Source organism: Perca fluviatilis, chromosome 10, assembly GCF_010015445.1.
Source record: "Perca fluviatilis chromosome 10, GENO_Pfluv_1.0, whole genome shotgun sequence".
Classification (NCBI taxonomy): domain Eukaryota; kingdom Metazoa; phylum Chordata; class Actinopteri; order Perciformes; family Percidae; genus Perca; species Perca fluviatilis.
The window spans coordinates 12,033,835-12,058,763 of record NC_053121.1 but is presented as its reverse complement, the minus strand read 5'-3'; the positions used below and the strand labels follow the sequence as shown (position 1 = coordinate 12,058,763).

General features: G+C 42.1%; 1 protein-coding gene across 2 annotated transcripts; it reads right to left on the bottom strand.

Annotated features, from left to right (window-relative positions):
* Positions 1-1,852: 1,852 nt before the first annotated feature.
* elf2a (E74-like factor 2a (ets domain transcription factor)) lies at positions 1,853-19,789 on the bottom strand. 2 transcript variants are annotated; one of them, XM_039813917.1, is made up of 9 exons: positions 19,476-19,788; positions 17,592-17,675; positions 14,588-14,909; positions 11,125-11,232; positions 10,334-10,447; positions 10,106-10,189; positions 7,145-7,337; positions 5,480-5,734; positions 1,853-3,124 (listed from the first exon to the last, which is right to left on the bottom strand). In XM_039813917.1, exons 2-9 carry the CDS (start codon positions 17,664-17,666, stop codon positions 2,554-2,556), a joined length of 1,722 nt encoding a protein of 573 aa, XP_039669851.1. In that variant the 5' UTR covers positions 17,667-17,675; positions 19,476-19,788; the 3' UTR covers positions 1,853-2,553. The 2 variants fall into 2 exon arrangements, with proteins under 2 accessions (XP_039669851.1, XP_039669853.1); XM_039813919.1 differs by having other exon boundaries at positions 2,554-3,124; positions 19,567-19,789.
* Positions 19,790-24,929: the final 5,140 nt, after the last annotated feature.

The following is a 24,929-nucleotide window of genomic DNA, read 5'->3' as shown; positions in this document are numbered from 1 at the left end:
CGCGTAAATATACACTCCAACTTTCTTAAGCCAAGTGGCGTGTTATCTGTACACTTTTTCAGCTATCCGCGGGTATGTCTACGCTGTCAGACTGATCTCATAAAGTGGCGTACGTATGACACGCCAATTCGTATGCCGTTGTGGTGTGTTATCAAGACGCATAATCGCTTTTTAGCATGTTTATCAACGGCGTTCGGTTTAAACCTTTCCCAATGTTCTTTTCCTAAACCCAAACTTTTTAATTTTATTTATTTTTACAAATAGCACGTTCTCGCGATAATGTGCGTTTACATCCACTGTATACAGCGTAGACATACACGTGCAAAGCTCAAAATGCGTACAGATAACACGCCATTTGGCTTTAGGAAAGTGGCGTGTATGTTTACGCAAAGTCATGATGCCATGTTGACGCTGTATAGAGCCGGGGGCGTACACATACACGCCACCTGTTATGGTGAGAAGTAACAACGGCCTGTAACAATTATTACGTAATTGTCTCATCGCAATATTTTTACGTAAGTTAGAAAAAAAACCTAAGTAATGAAGCAGTGATGACTATTTTTTTGTACTGTCGTGTTATCGTGAGAACATGTTATCGCGAGAACGTGTTATGGCGAGAAGAAAGCTACGGTTGAGTTTAGGAAAATAAGAACGGGTTGGCTTTAGTAAAAGAAAGCGAAGGTTGAGTTTAGGAAAAGAAGAACGGGGCTGGCTTCAGTAGAAGAAGAAAGCTACGGTTGAGTTTAGGAAAAGAACGGGTTGGCTTTAGTAAAAGAAAGCTACGGTTGAGTTTAGGAAAAGAAGAACGGAGTTGGCTTCAGTAGAAGAAGAAAACTACGGTTGAGTTTAGGAAAAGAAGAACGGAGTTGGCTTCAGTAGAAGAAGAAAGCTACGGTTGAGTTTAGGAAAAGAAGAACGGAGTTGGCTTCAGTAGAAGAAGAAAACTACGGTTGAGTTTAGGAAAAGAAGAACGGAGTTGGCTTCAGTAGAAGAAGAAAGCTACGGTTGAGTTTAGGAAAAGAAGAACGGGGTTGGCTTCAGTAGAAGAAGAAAGCTACGGTTGAGTTTAGGAAAAGAAGAACGGGGTTGGCTTCAGTAGAAGAAGAAAGCTACGGTTGAGTTTAGGAAAAGAAGAACGGGGTTGGCTTCAGTAGAAGAAGAAAGCTACGGTTGAGTTTAGGAAAAGAAGAACGGGTTGGCTTTAGTAAAAGAAAGCGAAGGTTGAGTTTAGGAAAAGTCACACGCAGGACAAGGAAACGTCACACGCAGGACGCGATCCTCGGTCTCCTGGGTGAAAGTCCGGACCAACCTCCCAATTCTCGCCCTTTCATACTACTCGCTACGGTGTAAAGTCACACGCAATCGCAAGGTAATGTAAGTCAATGGAGGCCAAACGGCGTTGATAAACACGCTAAAAAGAGAGTATGCGTCTTTATAAACACACCAATAATTGCATACGAATTGGCGTGTCATACATACGCCACTTCATGAGATCGGTCTGCTATTTCAATATTTGAGATTCATTCAGAATGATGCTCATCGGGAAATACTTTGAAACAATCTCAAACCTTTTTCTATTCAGTTTCTGCATTTACAAACCTAAGAGAAATATGAAGAGGTGAGCAGTAATAATCATCTCCCAGCCACAGATGACCAACACGCCAAATCCAGCAGGTCGGCTGCGTACTAATCCCACAAAGTAACCACCAGCAGCAACAGTGGCTCTCTGAGGCCTGAACTGAGCAATGTACTTTGTATTCATGCAACTTCAGCATTTCTTTTCAAACAAGGCCCTAGAAAACGCCCTTGCATTTTTCAGATGGCTGAATAAGACCACTTCAGTCAGATGAAGTCACATTTGTCATTTTTTTATAATACATATTTCAGTAAAATCTACTTCAATACACTGATACAAGAAAAAAATAGTATATTATACTTGTTTGGAGCACGCTATTTTAGTTGTTTAGTCTCGACACAGACATCCTTTCACTCCCTTTTTATGAACAGTAAAAAAACAACAGTGCTGTGGAGTAACAGAACTCGGAGACAAACCATTAGACTGAAACAGAAGAGGAAACAAAGACATGAAATCAAACTGATATATACCCGCCGAGTATCAAAAAATGCTTTTTACATTTCTGTTTACAACAAAGTCTTGTCAGGCTTTTTATATTACCTTTTGATTACAAAAAGGAGTTTTTTCTCATTTACAATCTAAGGCTGCCCAGGACTCCTGAGCTCCGAAGGATTCGTGTGTGTGTGTGTGTGTGTGTGTGTGTGTGTGTGTGTGTGTGTGTGTGTGTGTGTGTGTGTGTGTGTGTGTGCATTTGTGTGCGTGTGTGTGTGTGTTTGTACAACAGTCCCTTAAATCCTTTGTGGGGCTTCAGCAGCTCCACAGTAAGCGCAGGCGTCACGCTGACTGTCTGAGCCAATCAGAGAGCATCTCTGCTCTGTGACGGTGGGGTGGGGTGGGTGGGGGATGTGTCCTGCACTTCCTCAGCAGTGTCCACAGTCACTTCCTGTACACCTCCCCCCCCACTCAGGGCAGAGCACTCAGGACGAGGCGGTTTCAGCTGATGCTGCTGGTGGGCTGGTGGGGGGCGGAGCCTCCGCCGCTGCCTCTGACTGCGCGGCTTTGAGCTGACCCCTGGGCTGGGCGGTGGGGGTTTTGGGCGGGGAAGGGTGAGGCTGGCCGACGTGGACAGAGAGCTGTGGCAGCGGCTGGGCCACCGCCGCCGGTTTAGCCAGGATGAGGTGCGGCGTCGGCCGGCCTGCCGTGAGCTGGACCGTCGGGGCCGTGGCGGCGGGCTTAGCGGCGGAATGCGCCAACGGCGTCGCAACGGGTTTAGCCTGGAAGAGCTGCGCCAGCTGGGCCGACGGGTTGCCCTGCATGAGCGCGGCCAGCTGGTTGGCCGGGATGGTGATGATGGTGATCTTCTCTCCCGCTTTGGAGCCGGCGGGCAGCATGGCGGGCAGAGCCTGGATGACCAGTTTGGGGGGAGCGCTGGCGGAGGCGTTGCCTACCGTCACCGGGACTCCCGCGGTGGTGGTGAGGATGGAGGAGGAGTTCAACGTCACCTGACCCAGCGAGTTGGTCATGACCAATGGCATGGCTCGGATGGACCTGCGGGAGAAAGCACACGGATGTGATGAAAATGGCGTTTACATCACCTGCTCTCCGCCACAGCTGCAACATGGCAGTTCCTCTCCGATTTACACGACAGGCCTCTGTCACAGAAGACATTTGGCCATGCGCCGGTGTAAAGGAAATGAATGATGGCTGAGATCCATTTAGGCGCTTCAGTTTCAGGGGCCCGGTATTGTTCATGCTGGCTCGCCGTCACACCTTCATGACTTAACTTGGCCACTTGACTAAACGGAGCCATCGTTGAGGTTATAAGTAACACCTGGGCTTTTTCTGCTACGGACAGGTAACACTTTACTTGAAGGTATCCACATACGAGTGACATGACACTGGCATGAACACATGAACCCTAACTCGAACCCTCACTTGTCATGACAAAAACTGAATGACACTTAGGCCGGTTGCACACTGGCTGCGTTGCGGGAGCGTGGCGTTTCTGTTGCGTGGCGGCTGCCTGGCGCTGCTGCTGCTAGCCTTGTCTGGACACATGTATGTTTCCCATTGATAAAATGAAATACCATGTTGAACATAAATATGTACTGATCCGATTACAGCAAAGACAACGTCGGCAGTATTGACGGCAAAATAGACTACAGAATATTTCGTTCTGTATTGATAGGTGCAATATTAGAAAATCGATTTAAAAAATGTTTTTTCATTTATATATCTGCATTTATATCAAAACCTAGAGACTTTCAAACATCAACATGTCCTTTATTAATATGTATTTGTGTCTAGATGACATATAAACATCTTTTCCTATTACATTTTGCCTGGAAACGCTTCCAACACACTTGCGTGTCGCGTGAAAAATAGGCGTCGGTTCTATTTCTAGCAGGCACACGTTTTTTGAGACTCACGTGGAAGCTCTAACCTGTTAACATGGGAGCCAAAATATAAAACGGACACGCCACACAGCTGACACGCTCACGCCACGCATCCAGTGTGTAACCGGCCTTAATGACAGAAGTGTTAAGTCATAAACATTTATGACTCGTTTATAATGTTGATGACACGTTCACGACAGTGTCATGTCACTCTTATGTAGATACATTCAAAGTGGAACCCAAAATGATCTATTGTGGAAAAAAGGACTACGGTCCAGGGTTCAGTTCTTCATGCGTGGATAACTGAGTGGGCTTAAATTAGTTCCGTTCACACATGGAATATGCATGAATGAGTAGGTTTACATGCACACTATATATAAATAATATTCCACTATTATTCCAAAATTGACAACATATCAAATTTGTTACAGGTCATGTAAATGGCGCTTAGATCTCCGGCAACATGGGAGTGGACAAATGTACCATTTATTTTTGGAAATCAATTAACACCATAAAAAAAATGACAAATATTGCCCAGAATGCCTCAAAGAAAATCGTGAAAGGATAACAGTAGTTACTGGATGCTGAGTAGGCCTGTAACAGTTATTACATAATTGTCTAATCGCAATATTTTTTACATAAGTTAGGAAAAAACATAAGGCCTGAAGCAGCGATGACTATTTTTTGTACTTTTTTTTTTGTTAATGATCAAATCTTTGTGTTGTATTGATGAGACTAAATGTCCTATTGTCAATTTTATGTTCATTTAAGAAAAAAATACAATGTTTTTATGATAATAAAGAGGCATGGCTTACTTCACAGGCTGTGTATTTGTGTTATGTTATCTGGGTCAGTGATATATAACCAAAAGACGTATCAAACCAGCTATTAGGCTAACTGAAATAAAACCATGCCAATCTCTAGGTATGGTGAAGGCTATGTGATGATGTGGAGGGGGGAGGGGGGGGGGGGTATTTTAATGGCAAAGGCCAAGGGAACTTTATCAGGATGCATAGTATCCTGGATCCATGGAATAACTGGCCTTTAAAAATAAAAATCTGCCTGCCTCTATGGGAAGTTAACATAGGGGTGTGTATACCTATGCCCCCTGTATTTTAAGGAAGAACATTTATGTATTTATGATACATTATTCATTCACAAAGAAAATTGGTGTCCTTAAAGGTTGGATTTTTCCAATTTTTTTTAATTAAGGCATTAAGATCAATTTCCAAAAGATGATTTTTTTCTATTCATCTTTTTAGTCAACTTTAGCATGGGTTCCTAAACTTATGAGCAGCACCGTATGTAGGTTTACTGTATGTTAATTGTGCGTTTCTGTGCGACGCGGCGCCATTTTTGTTCTCTCGAAGGGCCCAAGACTAATTTCTCCTATAGGAGACAATTATCTGATCTTATTTTAATGCGTCAAAACCATTAGTTGCGTTAGAACGAATCTGCGACAACACGTTAAAACATCGGCAGGTATTGAAACTGTGAAAACAGAGACCTGGTGGCAGCGTTGCCGGGGATGACGGTGACGTAGGTCTGCTGAGGCTGGGTGGTGGCGGGGGAGCTGGTGCCCAGGCTGGCGGGGCCGTGCTGGTGAGCCGGATGCTGGCCAACCATCACGCTCTCGCCGTCCTCCACCTCCTCGCCGTCCTCCTCGTCGTCAATCACCCGGATGTTCTTGGGCATGTCTTTAAACTGGTAGGCCAGCCGCTGGCCCTCCACTTTGGCCAGGATGCCGCGCTGGTAGTAATACCTACACACAAAGACACACACACACACACACACACACACACAGTTATTATATATGACAGGCAGACTCCGTTCAGGACTGTAAAGGATAGGGCTGCACGATATGAGGAAAATTGCGATTATTTTGACTGATATGATTCATGTTATTGGAGGGAATGATCATTTTTGTATCATTCTCATTTTCATTGCAAAATATTAAAATGTAAAGTGTGATTTCTGCTAGGATCTGTACCAAACAAAGAGGTTTTCTTTAGTCTGTAGGATAGGATTGGTAGGCCGGTACCCGGGACGTCTCCAGCGCCAAAGGAAAATCTGATTGACGTCTGATTTTCTGCAGCCGGCCTTCCTCTCATCCACAGCGACTACTATATCGACAAATGCGGCTGGCGCCGATTTGACTGGACCGGAACGCTACGCTGTATAGTGCTAACGGTATCTCTGTTTGGCAGGGTCAGACTTTACCGGAGTCTCCCGATGAGCACGCTGCTCTGGGGACTGCCGGCGCCGCGAGATGCCGCTGCTGACAGATGCCGCTGCTGACAGATGCAGAGCTCTCCGTCCGCCGGACTGCGCTTCCGTCTATCAGTATTACATTGAGACAGTTTCATTACCTGTAAAACGTCTCTGTGTAATTTTAACATCGACAACTTCTCAACCCCTCCCCCCTCCTTTCTGCTAAATCCCAAACTGTCTCCTAAGCCCCTCCCCCCACAAGGGAGAATGAATGCATGTGCATGAGCAGTGATTGACACGCAGTTAGACTGGCCCTGATTGGTGCATCTGAACAGGGAGCTGTGGATTTTTGCAAATCACACTACAGGCTGTAGGCGGTGCCAGAGGAGCCGGATTTGTTTTTTAAATGACCTGCTTCATGTAGTTCTACTGGAACATAGGGTCAGTTTCAGCAAATATGACATAAGGTCAGTTTTATAAGACTTACCTACTGCACCTTTAAGCTTTTTCCCGTGTTGTTGATGCGTGAAACTCAAAGTTTGGAGTGCTTTAGTGGCATTGCCCTGACTCCCTGAATAAGCTGCAGAGAAGTCGTCTCGCTCCGCCTCTCTGCTGAGCCCCGTTCACGTAGCCCAGCAGCAGCAGTTGAACTGCATTTCACACTATGATGGTTACATTTGCAATGAATCCGGGGTTCACGTGCCTGCCGAACTGTAGGGGCGGCCCGTTACACTACTGTAACTATTCAACATCACTGACAATTATTTTGACCAATATTTAAAAATAGAAAACATAACATTTTATGGGGTTTTGTAATCAACACTATTGTATTATTGTACAAATTAGCCACAACCGTAATAGCAGTGCACACACCTCAACCCCCCCCCCCATTAAGATATTGCAATTTCAATAAAATCAGTGCTAGTAAAGGATTAGGTGTTTGCGGAGAGGACAGGCAGACCTCAGGGCTCGGCCCATGGTCTCGTAGTTCATGTCGGGCTTGTTCTTGTGCTTCCCCCACAGTTTGGACACGGCCTTGGAGTCGACCAGTTTGAAGATGCCCTTCTCCCGCTGCATCCACTTGATGTACTTGGGACAGGTGTTTTTATCCTGCAGCAGCTCCAGCAGGAACTCCCACAGATAGGTGGTGTTGCCTTCAGGACAAAGAGCACAAAGTCGTGTAAACCCAAGAAGCTCGGAATCATTATTTCACAGTGACGTGTCGATGCAGTGACGGTCAGGGGGGGGGCAAAAGGGTCTCGCTCACAGGATCAACGCATCCGACATCTCCCACAAGCACCTCAGTTAGCTACAGTCACTTTGATTATAAAAAGTTGTAACTCATTTTCATTGACACCAAAGCAGTATTGAGCATTGCCAAAACCATCAAGTGAATGAAGATAACTGTAAATGTGGTAACATTTTTACTACATAAACAAATAGATGTTGCATAATGTACTGCCACTGTTACATACAAAAGAAGATAGACAAGAAAACATTTGGGCCATGTTCTGAGTTCAAATTCTGGAGTTCTGAGATGAATTTTATATATATATATATATATATATATATATTAGAGATGCACCGATTACAACTTTCTAGGCCAATTCCGATTTTCTTTTTGTTAGGTCAGCCGATACCGATTTTAGCCGATTACACACAAATATTTATTTTCACATCCAATATCCAACTTAAAAAAAATTTGATTTGGGTTTTTGGTGTCGTCCCTCCACGTCCCTTACTTTTTCCTTGCAGCTGTTGCCTATTGCAAACTTGTTATCTTCTGCACACACGGTGAAGAATTTCCAAACAGCTGACACGTTGCAGGTTAATTCACGAGGTTCCCTACATGTGCGAGAATAGCGCGGACACGCGCTTCACACTGCGAGCGGGTACGATTATATGTATACAAGTATAGCCCAAATTAGGGCTGGGCGATAGGGACAAAATCAGATATCGCGATATTCTTGACCAAATACCTTGATATCGATATTGCGGCGATATTCTAGGGTTTATCTATTTAGATTTTAGATAAATAATCATCTGTAATGTGGACATAATGTCTCAGTGGGTAAAGGCAAATAATAGAACAGCTAGAACAGTCTGCTAACTTCAGAAAAGTACATCACTTTACTGTAATGCAGCCTTTAAAACCAGGAAAAGACAAAACGTATGCCATATTACGATATCCAAAATCTAAGACGATATCTATACTCATATCATGATATTGATATAATATTGATATATTGCCCAGCCCTAGCCCAAATGATTAAAAGGTCCAATATGTAATATTTGTACTGTAATAAATCCAAAAATGACACCAATGCCTCATCAGATATTACGGAAACATGTTAAACTGAAATACTATCTTTTCTGACAACAATGCTAATGTCAGTATTTTTTCTTTTTGAAATTTACATTCCGTGACGGAATTTATGTTTATGTTTTGATCTGTGTGTTGTTATCAACGGCCCAGTTTGACAGCCAGGCCGGGTTGCCAGATATACCTGTAAAAACGTAAACCCAGCGCGCTACAGCTGTAACGGTAGTACAGCCATGAAAGCAGCACACAAACGAACAGGATCAACGGAGATAGATTCTACCCGACCTAAAAAAAAGAAAACAGCATGTTTCTAACAGTTGCGTGGCCAAAGACGTAACAACCCCCTGGTAAATATTGGAGATGTATTTGAAAGATGGAGACAGCTTAGATCCCAAAATGACGCAGAATTGGCTTATTTCCTCCTGAACAGGTAAGCATAGCTTCAGGCTAATTTATCACAGCCACCAGGGACGGGCATTTTATGTAATTTCAACATTTGTGTACTCACATTGAATTATATAGCTAGAGTACCCGAGTTGGTTACTCGCAAAAACAATTGAGACACAGCCAGTAAAGTGATCCCGACTGGTCCTGGCTAACGCCGCCATGCTAACCCTGTTAACTGCTAACGTTACCGGGAGGACCAGGCAAGCGGGCCATGGCTGTTTACAACGTGTAGTTCAGCGGCTGGAGCCGACAACGGTGAGTTATTTTAAGCCACGAGAGGGGGCTGTAAATCGGAAAGAGAGGACTGTGAGTTTGTTTAGCCATTGTTCGCGTAATTCTAAGCCAATGAAGTGTGTTCCGCGGCAAGGTAGTGGTATATTTAGCGTGCGTATTGTAATTCTAAGCCGAGGAAGTGTGCCTGACTGGCGTGTGGAGAGGACGGTGAGGCTGTTGTGTTTTTAGCGGTTCATCACTGTAATTTTGCGCCGAAAAAGTGTGTCTGTCAGTTGGTTACAGAGCTCCGCGTGAGCACCGGGCTTTATGACTGTCAATATAGCCACCATATAACGTGTTTACTCTGCTGTGCTGTGGAGTAATGTCTGGCTATGTGAGACTAGCATCTAACGTTAGCTACTCTGCTGTGCTGTTGAGTTAAATGTCTGGCTATGTGAGACTAGCATCTAACGTGCTACGCTGTGCTGTGCTGTTGAGTAATGTCTGGCTATATGAGACTAGCATCTAACGTTAGCTACTCTGCTGTGCTGTGGAGTAATGTCTGGCTATGTGAGACTAGCATCTAACGTTAGCTACTCTGCTGTGCTGTGGAGTAATGTCTGTCTATGTGAGGAAAGCGTCTAGCAACATTGTTGTGAATGCTGCGGTCTCAGCCTGGCAACCCCCGTGAACTTCGAGTCTGGGCAGGAGGGGGCAGGGGAAACGACTCTCCAGTATTTTGAATTGGTAGTGCAGTAACTATTTTAACCGCTAGCTGCCAGTATTACATACAATATTACATATTGCACCTTTAAAAAGAGTGAATTTTTATTTCCAAACCAAATTTATCTAGGTTAGGGTTAGATTTTACTCCTATAGTCCTTTCACAGAGCAGGGTCATCTAGACAGAATTTAAACAAAAAAGTCAATAAAACAAACCTTTGCCCTCCCTCGGTCTCTTCTTGATCCCCAGGTCAAAGGAGCCGTTAGAAGCAGGCTGGTTCGTCTTGGGCTTGCGTCCACCTGCAGACACACACACACAAAACAACTTGTGTTTGTGTAGTCTCCAGCACTGACAACTGTTTGACTGTGAATGAAGCACACGTCGTTTAACATTAAGCCTTGGAGAGTCCCATGTAACATCGGGTGTACTGTAGTGACACTGACCTCCTCTCTTCTTCTTGGCAGCAGGTTCGCATTCAGGAGGGATGGGGAAGGAATCCTCCTCCATGGGTCCACACTCTGTAGACACCTCCACCACCGTCTCCATCATCACGTCCTCTGCCGGGGGTCAAACAGATCACATATATTCCAAAACCCCACACTATTCTCTTTCTGCTGGATCATGGAGTGAGAAAGCTACAGGGACACTGTATTTGGCGGTTCTTTATCAAGATGTCTGTAAACTGCCAGGAGGCATTATTAAATGCTGATGCCGGGACGTGCCAGTGTGTCTGTCTGTCTGTCTGTCTATATGTCTGTCTGTTGTCTGTCTGACCCATGAGCATGCAGATAGCAGATCCTCCCATTAAATATCCCCACTAGCCTCATGGCTACAAACCGGTTCCTCACAGGAAGAGCACTGCTACCCGCTAAAGAGACAAAGGCCAGACATACTTGGGACACACACTTCTGTTTATACTGCATACATGGATGTGTTCACACACATTTGTCTGCATGTCCACTGCGCTCGCACAGACCCTCATGGAGACACTGAACTGATTCTAAGCAAGAGACTCATAGAGCGACCCAAACTAATCATTTTTTTCATCATTTGGGGCTGTGTAAAATGTATGCAACTTCATTGGAATTGGAGTTTGTATAAAACAAATTGTTTTTGATGGAGAACTAGTAAAGTATACAAAGAAGCAGACTGTTATTGCCTGGTTCGAGCCCTGGGAGGAAAAGCAGTTTCTCGAACATCAAACGTTGGAGGAAGTACTGACAGCGTTGTTTACCTGTGTTGCGTTCACTGTGCAGTCCTCCGGGAGACTCCATGTGCAGGAGAGCTTCAGCTGCTTCAAAGGTTTTGTCGAAACACACCATGTCGTGACCCGACATCTCCACTGAGGAGAAGAGCAGAGAGGAGGCCGTCAGCACACAGACCTCTGTGACGCGCGCTCGCCGACTGAGAGTCGACAAGACTGGACATCAAATAGCAACACAAGGAGCCTGGTTCTGGCGGGAAAAGGTTAGAACGTTCACAACAGCACGGCACCGCAACAACAACCGTTTTGAAATGCTGACTTCCTTGTTTGAAGAGGCAGATTGTTCCTGCCTCCCTTGTTTCCAATAACCTGGTCTAAACAGTAACATGTTGTTCCTGCCAGCAGAGGGCAGTCTACTGCAGTCATAGCAAGCTGCAACCTCCGGTGCTGAAGAAGGTGCCAAAAACTGCAGTTCACGTTGAGATGGTCGATAACCGCACATAACAGTTCTTGCGACACACAACAACTAGGGATGGAGGGAAAATGAAAATGTGTGAGTGGAATTACCGCAACAGCCTTTATGATGTTAAAAGCACATTATTCTATGCAGAAAAGTTAGGGTGAATCTAGTCTCACGTTGCCAGACCTTCCTCCACAGCGCGCGGAGGGTCTGGCGAGTCCACACAGCTCTGGCTTACTGGCAGTTCTTTAATCACAATCGTCTTAGGCGGTGCTAAGCGCCGGACGGAGCCACGGTGCTTCTGAAAAATAGCCTCGGGAAGGAACTTGTTTTGGTGGAACATGTGCACGTAGGGAGGCAAACTCTGGGAAAAAATGGCTGTCAATAACAATTTTACTTAAGGCAAAATATGTCATATATGGCCCAAAAGGGCATTTTCGGTTTTCGGCCAAAATACTTTTATCACCGAAACAATACGGCCGAAAAATTTTGTGATGACGCAAACAGAAACCACGACCTGCACGTGTGTCAGTACCCGATCCACCTGCAAAGCGTCTCCAAAGCAAAGAGGTTGAGACGGACCACGGAGTGAAAACAATGAAAAGTGCTCTTAGAGTCTGTCAGCACACGTTTCAGTGAGATCTATTCGGATCCTCTGCACTTCATCGCGACTGTACTTGATCCACGTTATAAAGACCATTACTTGGATGCGGAAATAAAGCAGGGCGCATGAGAAATGGTCCAGGCCGCGATGGATGCGGAGAACCCGCGTGGAGACGGAGCAGCGCCCAGCGCAGGAGGAGATCAGAGCGCAGAAAAAAAGACTCGTCTCTCTGCACCAGATGAGGGGCATGCACCCTCGTTGTCTGATATGTTCAGTGAAATCCTACAAGAAAGTGCCTCAAATAATAATAATAATTACATACAATAGGTAAGCTATTCTGTTCTTAGGCTACTATATACTGTATGTGACATATTTTAATTAAACTTTAATATTAATTTATACAATTGCAATGCCTTGATTTTAGTAAAGTTAGTACACAGTCATAGCCATAAATGCAATGGTATTATTTCTTTCGGTGTTTCGGTTTTTGGTCTTTGTTTCCTCTTTTTTCGGTTTTGGCCAAGAATTTTCATTTCGGTGCATCACTAAAATTATATATATAGATATATATATATATATATATATATATATATATATATATATAATCATTTACATTCTTTTCATTTTAGTATTTTTCAATGAAAATGAGAATAATGATACAAAAATTATCATTCCCTCCAATATCGTGACTCATATCGCAATCGCAATAGTCAAAATAACAGCAATTTGATATTTTCCTCAAAGCCCTAATCCGGCCGAAAATGAGGATATGAGCAGCTCTGGGAGGCTATTCTGACATCCTGAAAAGACATTCAAGCAGAAACTCTCCATAAACTCACAGGTTCAATGGATGCAAGACAGGGGTCCTATGTTAACATGTAACTAGCACTATTAAGATGTGTTTGATTGAAATAGCTTTTGATTTCAGTAAATATGACCTCCTAATGCTACAAATTCAGCAAATGACCATTTTACAACCTATAAAATGTTTTGAAACTCTGTTATGCATAATAATTTGGAACAGTGCAATTTGAGTTTTTGATTTTGAAAAAAAAAAACTGTTTTCATTGGGTGGTTTGTTCAATGAAATTCGACTTATACCCTAACGGTTGGTGACTTGAAAATTATGCTGACTGTCATTTGCATCGACTATTTAGGTAAATCAGTGTAAAATATCATTTGCATAATAATTTGGAACACAGTGTACTTGTGTGTTGGTGTGTGCGTCGATCTCTTTAAGAGAATAGCAGGGCCAGTGTGTGCGTGTGTGAGGGGAGTGTGTGGTAGAGCGAGGGAGAGAGGGATTGTGATTCCCTTTGGAGAGACTAGTGACTCTAGAGTCATAGTGAGAGAAACAAAGTGTCTCCCCTGTGCTTTCTGATCACGGTGGGAAATCTGTAGCAGGAAAAGTTAACCCTCTCGCAGCACCTGAGAAGCCCCGTGGTGAAGAGCTGAGAGTAACAACGGTGCTTTTCAGGTGTTGCACTAATCGCTTCGCCCAAGTAGCAGAAGTAGCAGTGCTTCGCCTTCTGAGAATATAGTTCCCAGTTTGTATACGGTTAGAAGACGGCTGTGTCTCATGTGACCTTGTTATTTGTACACCCTGCTAGGGCTGGGTATCGTTCAGAATCTTTCGATCCGGTGCCAATTTCGATACCTCAGTTTCGAAACCGATTCCTAATTTTTCGATAACATATGTTTTAAAATCCATTTCAACATCAACAAAAATACATTAAACACAAAGCTTTTATTTTCCACCTTAATTGTGAATCAAAACAGTTATCAAAATTAAAAAATTCTGGTAAAACTGCTCACTCAGTGTAACATTAATAAAAGTGCCTTGCCTTGCAAGCTCAGCCTGTCAGTCTTCATCAGGGCAGAGAAACCACCGTTGTGGCTGCTTGTAAGAGGAAGTGTAACGTCAACAGCACCGTGACCGCTTTCAGCTCGCCATTAATAATGCGTGTGTGTGTCGGTCGGAGCTCCGCTCTGTTTCAATATGCAGAGAGGACAGATAAGCCTGCGCTTACGCGCTCAGACGCTTTTGGAACCGAAATTTGGCACCGAAAGATAGAATTTTTCGATACTCATAGGATTGGAGTATTTTTTTCGATACCATAAAAGTATCGACGTTTGGTACCCAGCCCTACACCCTGCGACTATACAAATCACAACATGTAAATAGGAACACGTTGGCGTTATTTTGTCACTTATTGGGAGCAGTAGGCTAGTTGGAGCCGGTTACCTCCAGGATCTGTGCTAAGCTAGGCTAGCGGTGGGGGCATCAGACAGAGTTAAGACACGCACTGAGATGAGAAGGGTATGTATGGACGTGTCTAACTCTGGGGGATACGGTGAATAAGCTCAAGTCCCAATAAGTCGGCGTGTTCCTTTAAGTTAGATTAAACATTGGAAGAACTTAACCTTACCAGTCTCAGCCACCTCTGTAACCACCTCCTGCTCCTCCGCCACGTCCTGCATCAGATACGTCTCATCGTCGTAGACCAGGACCTGTGCCGAGTAGCACTCCTCCACCTGGGCGCTGGGCACCTCCTCCACGATCACCGCCGGACAGCCCTCTTCCTGCAGCACCACGCCCTCCTCCTCCTCCTCTTCCACATCTTCCTCCACCTCGTCTCCGGCCCCCACGATTATCGCCTCGATTTCCTGCTGAACCACTTCTTCTTCTTCTTCTTCTTCTTCTTCTTCCTCCTCCTCGTCCTCCTCCTCCTCAGTGGGCTGCTGCTCACACTGGACAGTTAGAAGAAGTGTGTGGAAAAAGTGAGATTTAAAGTGAGGTTACTAGGCCTTTAACAATTATTACATAATTGTCTAATCACAATATTTTTTCGTAATGAGTTTCTTTGCTTAACCGCAATCATTGCTAAAGGCCCTAAGGGGTGTGACTGTGTGAATTTATGCAATGATGAAAAAATTTATAAATAAATGGGAAAAAAACCTTCGGCAAAGTTCTTAATTTTGGTGTTTCCCTAATTTTCTCCCTATATTCTGTGAGTTTTGAGACGTGTTTCAGTGAGTGGAGGACAGCAGCAGCAGCGGGTTCAGTCGACCAATCAGCAGCCAGACAGAAACGTGAATGTAAATACCTCACAACTAATCACTGATCCCCATTGTTGGTCTGGGGAATCCCTTGTTATTTTGCTTTGGTTCTAAGTATCAAAGGACCAGTGTTTAGGATTTAGTGGCATCTAGCGGTGAGGTTGCAGAATGCAACCGACTGAACACCCCTTCCCTCAGCCCTCCCTTTCCAAACGTGTAGTAGAACCTACGGTGGCCTTCAGGTACTGTAAAAACGCTAGAAGACCCTCTCGAGAGCCAGTGTTTGGTTTGTCCGTCCTGGGCTACTGTAGCAACATGGCGGGCTACGTGGAAGAGGACCCGCTCCCTATGTAGATACGAAGGGCTCGTTCTAAGCTAACGAAAACACAACAGCTATTAGTTTCAGGCGACAATACAGTAATGAAAAGATAGTTTATAGGATTTTATTCCATTTCTTCCAATAGGTCCCCCTCAATCCTACACACTGCTCCTTTAACTTGACTCGTAAGATTACATTTTTCCTCAATATCCACAGAGCTTACAAGACTAAGTTTATTCCAGTGTCTGGATCCTTTCATTCATGGTAATTAAGTTGAATTTAGAAGCATATTGATATTATGACAGCAGCTTAAAAAACAAAACAATACCTAATACCTAGCAATAAAGCAATAAAGTTTAGCTACACTTCATTATTTTTTTAAATCTTGAAAATGGTTACATAATGACGTCAGGAACATGGAAATGACATCATTTTGCGACAACTACCAAATTTTCGAGCAGGCTTTAGCTATTTTCTATTCCCAGAGTCTTGAAGAAAACTCTCATTGACCTTTTTCATCTCCCTCCTTTCTGTTTCCCAGCATGCTGGTTGGTTGTATTTTCTGTGAACACTGTAGGCTTGTGTGGGATCAGTACTTCCTTCCACTCTTGGCTGCTTTGCGTCATCATTTTCTATTGCCTCACACTGCATACTTGGACATGTCACCTCTCCAAAGAAGGCCTTAAATCACCTACACTGAAAAATGCTGAATGAACTCTCATTTTTTTATTTCTCAGACATTATATGAACTTTAGAGGCTGTGTCTAACATCTGTGTCCCTCTCTGTGTCTACCAGTAATTATTCTCGGACCAATGATTCAAGTAGGGCTGTGCAATGAATTGAAATTATAATCGCGATTACGATTTCAGCTCCTAATGATCACAAAAACAGAATAATGGAGAAAAACGATTTTTTGTTTTGTTTCTTGCACGTGTTTTGTTTAGCAAGTAAACTCTTATTTGGTCTTGTATTTTGAATGAAATAAAAAAATTCAAAAGTATGATGGGCAATTTTGTGTTTTCACTGTTGATGTGTTTAACTTTTTCACTGTTTTTTTTTTTTTTTAAGTTCAATAATTGCAACAACTTTCCAAAATTCCTAACACTAACAAAAACTAACAAAATTGTGTTAAATAATTGTGATTTCAATATTGACCAAAATAATCGTGATTAAGTTTTTTTTCCCCATAATCGAGCAGCCCTAAATTCAAGGGACTGCGGATCCCAGTAAACTAATGGTACATTCAATTGAAAAACTCAAACTGTTACGTTATAAAGTACCCTTCTGCCATGTAGTACACGTGTCAAACTCGAGGCCCGCGGGCCCCTCGCAAATTTAGCCCGGCCCACATGTCAGCACAGGTTCACAATACAATTTGGCCTACCTAGAAGTGAGCAAAATCAAAAAGACGGGAAGCTGTTTTTCAAACTGCAATTATTCGACATTCATGGCAGAATTTAACAGAACCAGTGAGTTTGCATATTCAGACTGTGAGACAGGTTGTTGTGAGTCAGGTGTGCTGTAGCCTACTTTAAAAAATGTAACCCTACTGCTAAATTCTATGATGGCTAAGGAACTTTTTTTGCTGACTTCATGTCGATCAAACTGTAGGTGAGAAGGCTATATGAGACATGCAATAAGAGTCAAAAATATGTTACTTTTTCGATAAAATAAAAGCTTGTCAATAAACTATGCATGTCTGGCCCTTGATGCGATTCTCATTTTCCAGTGTGGCCCTTAGTGAACTTGAGTTTAACACCCCTGATCCAGTAGCTCTTAGTGTGGCATTGCCGTCACCGCTGAAAATGAAATGTTTAAATTGAAAACTGAATCGAATCGTGACCTTAAAATCAAAAGTCAAATTGAATCGTGGATTTGGAGAACCATGACATCCTCTAGCCAAGTACATCATAGAGAAAGTTAAATTAACCCGACGCTGGTCTTCTATTTGCAACCATTGGCACAACCTCTAGTGTCTTTTTCTGAAACTTGTTTCAACAGAACAGTCTTTGTTGGCTTCCCTGAGAGCAGTTGTGGGCATACACAGGCTTACCTGTTGGGGCCCCTCCACCACGGTGACATACTCCACTATGTTCCCTCCACCGTCTGACACTACCACAGAGGTCATCACTCATTCCTATCAAAACAAAAAGCACATGGGGTCAGGAAGGACACATTTGGAGTGTGTCTGTGAATGTGTGTGTAGGGGGGTGGGGTCATGTGAATGCCCCATGGCTCTCCTCATGACTAAAGCCTGTTTTACAGTTCTGCGGAGGTTCCACGCAGAGCTTCCGCCGTAGCCTACGTAAGTGGCCTGATGTTTATTCTTGTGCGCTGGTGTGTGTGTCGAGCCGGGCGCGCGCGTGTGTGTGTGTGTGTGTGTGTGTGTGTGATAGAGCAAGAGAGAAGTGAGAGAGTGTTGATTAGCTTCGGAGCGAGTACCGACTCTAGAGTCCTAGTGAGAGAAACAAAGTGTCTCCCCTGTGCTTTCTGACCACTGTGGGAAATCTGTAGCAGGAAAAGTTAACCCTCTCCTTGATTTCATGTTGCTTATGGAGAAGGAGAACCAGGAAATGAGTCGGGGGAAATGCAACGCTACTTCATGCGTCGCTGCGACGTGTGGTTACATTTTTCAAGACGTGCGCGTCAGGCTATGGCGTAGGGTTCGGCGTAGACGCAGAGGGGTCTACGGGGGTATGCCGTCGATTCTACACACAACCATAAAACGACCTTTAGTCTCAGTATTGTTGTGATCTTTGTTGTGAGAAAAGAACACCAGGCCACAGTCCAGTCTAAAATATTCTGGTAACTCTACCCTTATGCTAGCTTCAGCTTATATAACAGTTTTTTTCTTTATTTCAATAACGTATTGAAAATGGAACTTATCGGTATTAGACTTTCGTCACGCATCAAACTCGTAATAAGAGACAAGAACATCTTTGTGCAAGAGGCCCAGGCTGCAACAACAACCTACGAAGAACAAGTCAAACACCTGGGACAATAAAAACAACAATGTGCTCTTGTTGTATAAAGATGTTGGTGTTTCATATTGTGAGTTTGATGCTTGAATCTTTGTGATTTTTTTACTATTTTGCTTTTTTTTTTTCTGTGTCATATCGAAAGAAGCATTGATAATCGTTTTTATACTAGTGTTGTATCGAAGTTTAAAATTCTAGTATGGTGACAACCTTAGCTTAAAGTATGCATGTATGTAAAAGTGATCAATGGCTCAGAGGTTTGGTATAACGTTACGGTTTTATATTATACTTGTACAAAAACTAAATGCCATTACATTGATATTTTTGGATATACATCCTTTCGCGTAAAAAAAAAAAAAAACATGCAGCCTGGACAACGTTTAATGCAATGCAGATTGCCAGCACGACTAATATATAATGGTTAAGAGTGCCTGAAAACACTGGCAGTGTGCATCATATCAGACAGGCACTGACCGATCTCACCACACAGTAACGTTGGCTAATGTTTACTTCCTGAGCGGCGGTTTGGTACGTCTGTGTGCTCCCTCAGTCTGTGACGTTAGCTGCAGCTACAAACTCTACAGCTAGCTAACTCGTTATTGCTTCTGCTAAATACCTAAACGTAGCTAACGTTACTGCTGCCAGAGTATGCACGTTGTTATCTAACGTCACATATTCAATGCCAAAAAAAATAAATTAACACTGCATTCTCCTTAAAATTGGAGATCACCAACCAATAACATAGCAATGGATGGCTAGCATTAATGTTAGTTAATGAGCTCGAAACAGTTAGCAGATAGCTAGCAAACATTCGTATTTAACGTAACGTATAGCTAGTTTAAGGAGCAACGTTACACTGTCTCTGGCAGGCCAATAGGGCAAATTAAGACAACTGTAATAGTAGTTGTGGTCTATGAGAGTCTGCTAATATGTTGTTGCAATGAGTTTCCTCCCCTTACCTTGTTTTGCTTTTGCTAGCGTAAAGTAAGCTCCACAGCTAGCGCTACCTGGGCCTAACGTTAGCCTAGCTGTCAAGGCCAAAATGCTTACTTCGCTCGCATAAACAAGTGTTTGCCCGTCCTCCGTCCCTCACAATCACTTTGCAGACACCTATCGTCTTCCTGCGTCTGGAGTCTAACGTGTGGACGTGAATGCAGGCCCTGAAGTTGTGTTTTGATCACAGCTCGTTTCTTGCTATCCTGTAGCTTTCCGGCGCGTCGACTCTTCGTTCGCTGCAGCGGGTCAAAGCACAGACCGCCGTGACGTCACGAGGACAAACCCCACTAACAATGGGCGCAACCTCGTATGTAGACTACTTTCTGGCAACATGTAACCTTGTAACTCCTCCCGTGGTTCAAAAATCACAAATTTACTGAAAAATATATTGCGTAATTACACAAATATCATGCCAATAATAAATAAGTAAAATAACCAACGTTTTTTTAGGCACATGCAGGGGGGTTTCTAGGTTTGGAAGACATTGGGGGCCCGGACTTTTAGGGGGTCCTAATCATTGAAAAAGTAATAATAATAATAATAATAATAATAATAATAATAATAATAATAATAATAATAATACATTTTATTTATATAGCGCTTTACATGGTACTCAAAGATACTTTACAGTAAAACCAGCACATATATCACATTAAAAACAGATAAGCAATAAAACCAATACATAAAACAAGCATATTAAAAGCAATAATTAATAATTATTATAGCTTGATGTAGAGTCTTTTAACCAGACCTACATTAGGCCAATGCGGTGAGACAAAGGGAGAACTTGCTTTGACGTGTGGTTTAGGCTGCCAATAAATCAATGTATCTTTCAGTGTGGTAGCTCAGGTATATTTCAGTTTGTCCATTATTTCAGGTAGGTTTCATTCTGCTTTCCAACTAAACACTAATAAAACAATATCACTGAGAAGCCATTATCACGGTGAAAAGCTGTATGCCTTATTTTTGCCACACACCTGTGTACCTCTGGCTGATTACCTTCATGCTTTCCGGTGACAATGCTCCACCCAGTGATCAAATACAAAAACTGCATATGCATTAATGTCACCAATGTGGTATATAAACAAACCAAAAAGCAAAGCTACATAATGACTCCAACATATAATCATTGGAAAAGTAAATGTATAGGCCTACCTCAAAACTTTACTTTTGCATTTTAAATAGCGTATAAGATAACAAAGGCTTGATAGACTTTTGGTCTATCTAATCCAATCTAATCTACTTCACAAATAGGAAGCTTGAACAGTTTTGGCATAGGAAAAAAAAAAAAAGGCATTGAAAAAAAGTACACCAGCATTAAACATGGGTTTATTATATGCATTCTGGTGTGTTTTCCAATGGCAATCTTTAGATTTTTTTTCATGTCACTCTTTTTTCAGTGGTAGTTTTTTGCTGACCTTAAGGCGTGGAGCGGTTTGAGGGGAGGGGGCAAGGAGAGAGTGATTTATAATTTGCGTACTAAGGAGAGGACTTCACTCCTCTGGACCCCTAGCCCGCTCCGAAGCATGGCATGAAAAAGAATAAGATTCCCCACACAGCTATACTGTAGCATGTCTTCCATGAAATCACATGGATCTCCCAAACAGCTATGGTAAGTTCCAGAGTCTTTGGAGACCTGTCTTGATTATGTTTCCTGTGTCAAAAACTAGTTTTAAGACCATTATTTAAACTGATACTTTACTTATGCATATTTCTAAATGAATGTGTTGAATCAAATCAGCACACAGCAAACCTATCAGGTAGCATTTCAGCACAGTAATAAGCCTACTGTACACAATGCACAGACAGTGGGAGGAACAGGGGGTTAATTAATAGCAGCTCATTTTTGCCCAACAGGTTAATCCTGCCGCTGTGCTGAGAGCAGTGACGGAACTGGCAAGTTTATCACTTTCAGATCATAACAAATGAGTCTGTTGTCATATTTGTTATGGTTACAGCTTTTTAAAATCATAGATGTAATTTTTGCAAACAAGTATTGTTTGACATTAGTTTGACTTATCATTCAGAAATAATTGATTTTCCTCTTTAGAAGATGTCATCATGGGTATCTGAAAGAAGGGTTTTAAAGAAATGCTGGAATACTCAAAATCATGTTGTGATGTCTTAATGAAGACTTCAAGACATGAAGACATAAACATCAGTGCAGCAGCTAAAATAAAGTTAAAGTAAAGTAATGTGGGACAGCCTCACATCACACTACAGTAATTAAAGGGATGGTTCGGAGTAATTTCACCCTAGGGTCCTTTACACCTTGACCTCGAGCCAAACACCAGTCCCAAAAGCTTTTTTCCCTTGGTCTAACATTGGTCGAGGTAGCGCTATCAGCCGAATGGCTTAGTGCCATAAAATAAACTCCTGGTGTACTTACAAACTTTCCAATGCCTCATTCTATGAGTACAGAACCTATTTGTACTACTGTAGAAGTTTGGTACCATTCCAGGCATTATTACAGTAGTGGGGTCATTTACGAGATACACCTTTGGTTCCATTAGCGTCTGCATTAAGCCATTTGGCTGATAGCGCTAACTTGACCAATGTTCGACCAAGGGAAAAAAGCTTATTTTTTCCTTTTTCTAGCATTGCAGATGGTTATGGTTTAATTTGCCCAGTCTCCGAGATGTCTGTAATCATACCACAACAGAGTGGAAGAGATGTAGTTTGTGGTGCTCAGAACACTGACAGACACTCACTGAATCATTTTCATTGGGAATACTTTCTGCTAAAGAAGTAGTCCGTAACAATATGGCTGACAGAGAGGTCTGTGATTCGATACAGCGTAACAAGGATATTGTTTCAGTCATGGAAAGTAACTTAGTACATTTACTTACATAAGTACTTAACCCTCCTGTTGTCCTTGGCTCAAATCAGAAATATGGGTTTCTTTCAACCAAATTGCACAAAAATAACATGGATGGTTCCATACAACGTTTAGCAAGTAAAATGAATGATCACTTGAATTTTTACAGCATGAGATACTTTATTTTTTTTTTTAAGTTTCAAAACAGTGACTTAACTTTGACAGTCTGTGATTATCCATCAACATTTGTTTCACTGGGCGCCTGGGTGGCTCCCCTGGTGGTGCGTGCGCCCATGTGCAGAGGCTTAGCCCTCGACGCAGCGGTCACGAGTTTGATTCCAACCTGCGGCCCTTTGCTACATGTCGTTTCCCTTCTCTCTCTCTCCCCTTTCGGCTGTGGCTCAGTGGTAGAGCGGTCGCCTGTCAATCAAAAGGTTGGTGGTTCGATCCCTGGCCCTGCAGTCCCATGTCAAAGTGCCCTTGGGCAAGGCACTGAACCCAGAGTTGCCCCCGATGCTGCGCCATCGGAGTGTAAGTGTGTGTGAATGTTTATCCGATGAGCAGGTGGCACCTTGTACGGCAGCTTCGGCCCCAGTGTACGAATGGTGAATGGTTCCTGTGTAAAAGCGTTTTGAGTAGTCGTTAAGACTAGAAAATAGCGATATAAAAACAGTCCATTTACATTTACTTTCATGTCAAAGGCCATCCTATATAATAAAGGCCTAAAATGACACTAATAAAATCTTTCAAAAAAACAAAAACATGTTTTGTTTTTTTTAACTCTAAAATTTGGCAGAATTTCATATTAATGAGGTTTATTGACCATTAATTCAAATAAATTGGTGTAAAACTAGTAGCAATAAGTTGGTGTTAGTGGTGTACAGTATACACTAGTGGTAGTAAAAAAAAAAAGTCTAAAAATGTTGAAAAAAAGTGACTAAAACAGAAAAAAAAACACTGAAAAAAAGTGTTAATTTCTTCAGTAAGACAACAAAAGGGATAAGTAAACATATTGGGTACTTAACTTGAGCATTTCCATTTTATGCTACTTTACACTTCTACTCTAGACTAACTCAAATATTGTATTTTACAAAGATCTGACAAATTTAGTTAGTTTTTTTTTTTACAGCTTAAGATTTTATACAAAACATGAGTTTCTTAACTTGAAACTACCCAAAAGTACATAACATTTCTAACCACATATACTGTAGCATTATACTCACAGAAGCCACTTTTATGATTTATTTTATTACATTTATATAGCGCTTTATCATAGACACTCAAAGCGCTTTTTAATGATGATTCTTTAAAGTACTAGTACATAGTATTTTTACTTGTATTGAGTATCTTTGATTAAATTCAATTGTATTTATACTGTCAAATCACATGTCAGGATACTTTACAGATAGAGTAGTTCTAGATCACACTGTAATTTAAAAGGCCCAACAATGGATCAACTGGAGTCTTTATATTGCAGTATTGCTTAAGTATTAAGTATATTACTTAAGTAAATGATCTGAACGTCTCCAGTAGAGACACACAGCTGTTTGAGAGTTTATCATATTTACATTTTCAGTTTTCAAAAGCACAAACTCCAATTACCTCCACTGTTTTAGGGTGGGCAACAGAAGTTTCAGTGGCAGATACCTTAAAGCGAGCCCATGTAACTGGGTGAACTGTGTTCACAAGTGACAACTATGGGAGAATGGGAAATGCTAAAACGTAGCATAATAGCACACTAGTAACTAACTCTAGTTAAAGTTTTACATAAGATAATATTGGCCACCGTAAGTTACTGTTTCAGCTACTGGTAGCAGCAAAAAAGTTTATTGAACTGAGCAAGTTCTATTGGTTATACATTACATTATTAAACTGAGCAAGTTCTATTGGTTATACATTACATTTTTATTTATGAGGGGCAAACTGATATTCCTTCTTTAATAATAAAAGTAATACTTACTTAATACCTGCTGAAGTCACCTTTTAAGCTTTTGTGATGACGAAGAAATGGAGACCGTAGCAACAAAATAAAAACTCATAGTATTTTTTTTATTATTCCAGTTATGGGGAAACAAAAAGGTCCACAATTTATTTTAACCTAACTGGGCTCACATTGCCCAAACTTCCATCTTAAAACAGTGTCTAAAACAAACTATACCTATATTTATTTAGTTGTGTTCTTACATTATCCTAAATGTTTCCAACAATGTTCCCAGAAAAATCTGTTATTTTAATCAATGACACATGAACTTTGTTCGGGCGGCAATGTCACAGAATTAGAATAATACAGCTTTTCTTTTACATAACTTGCCACTTTCTAACACAGTAACCCAGTAGAGACCATATTTATTGATATATTTCAATATCCAGCTCACTATGATGTGGTAGGTTGACATGTGGCTCATGCTAATGCTTGGTGGCTAACTGCATGGTAACGTTACAGCGTTGCGACAACGTTCAACACGCTCATGGTTAGTTTTAGTATGATTGTTTTGACCACGGTTAACAGCGCTGGACTGACCCACAATTATATTTATGTTTTTAGTCAAAGTGTTCTTGGGTAAAATTAGTTTTAAAAAAAAAAGAAAGAAAACTCAAA

What these genes read in the sequence shown, in the direction of transcription:
- elf2a (XM_039813919.1), bottom strand. Translation starts at nt 17,666, where the DNA reads ATGACCTCTGTGGTAGTGTCAGACGGTGGAGGGAACATAGTGGAGTAT. An exon ending in GCACAGTGAACGCAACACAG is followed by an intron (nt 10,448 to 11,124) that starts GTAAACAACGCT and finishes GACCCCCGGCAG; the next exon opens with AGGACGTGATGATGGAGACG. An exon ending in CCCGGCAACGCTGCCACCAG is followed by an intron (nt 3,125 to 5,479) that starts GTCTCTGTTTTC and finishes TTTCTCCCGCAG; the next exon opens with GTCCATCCGAGCCATGCCAT.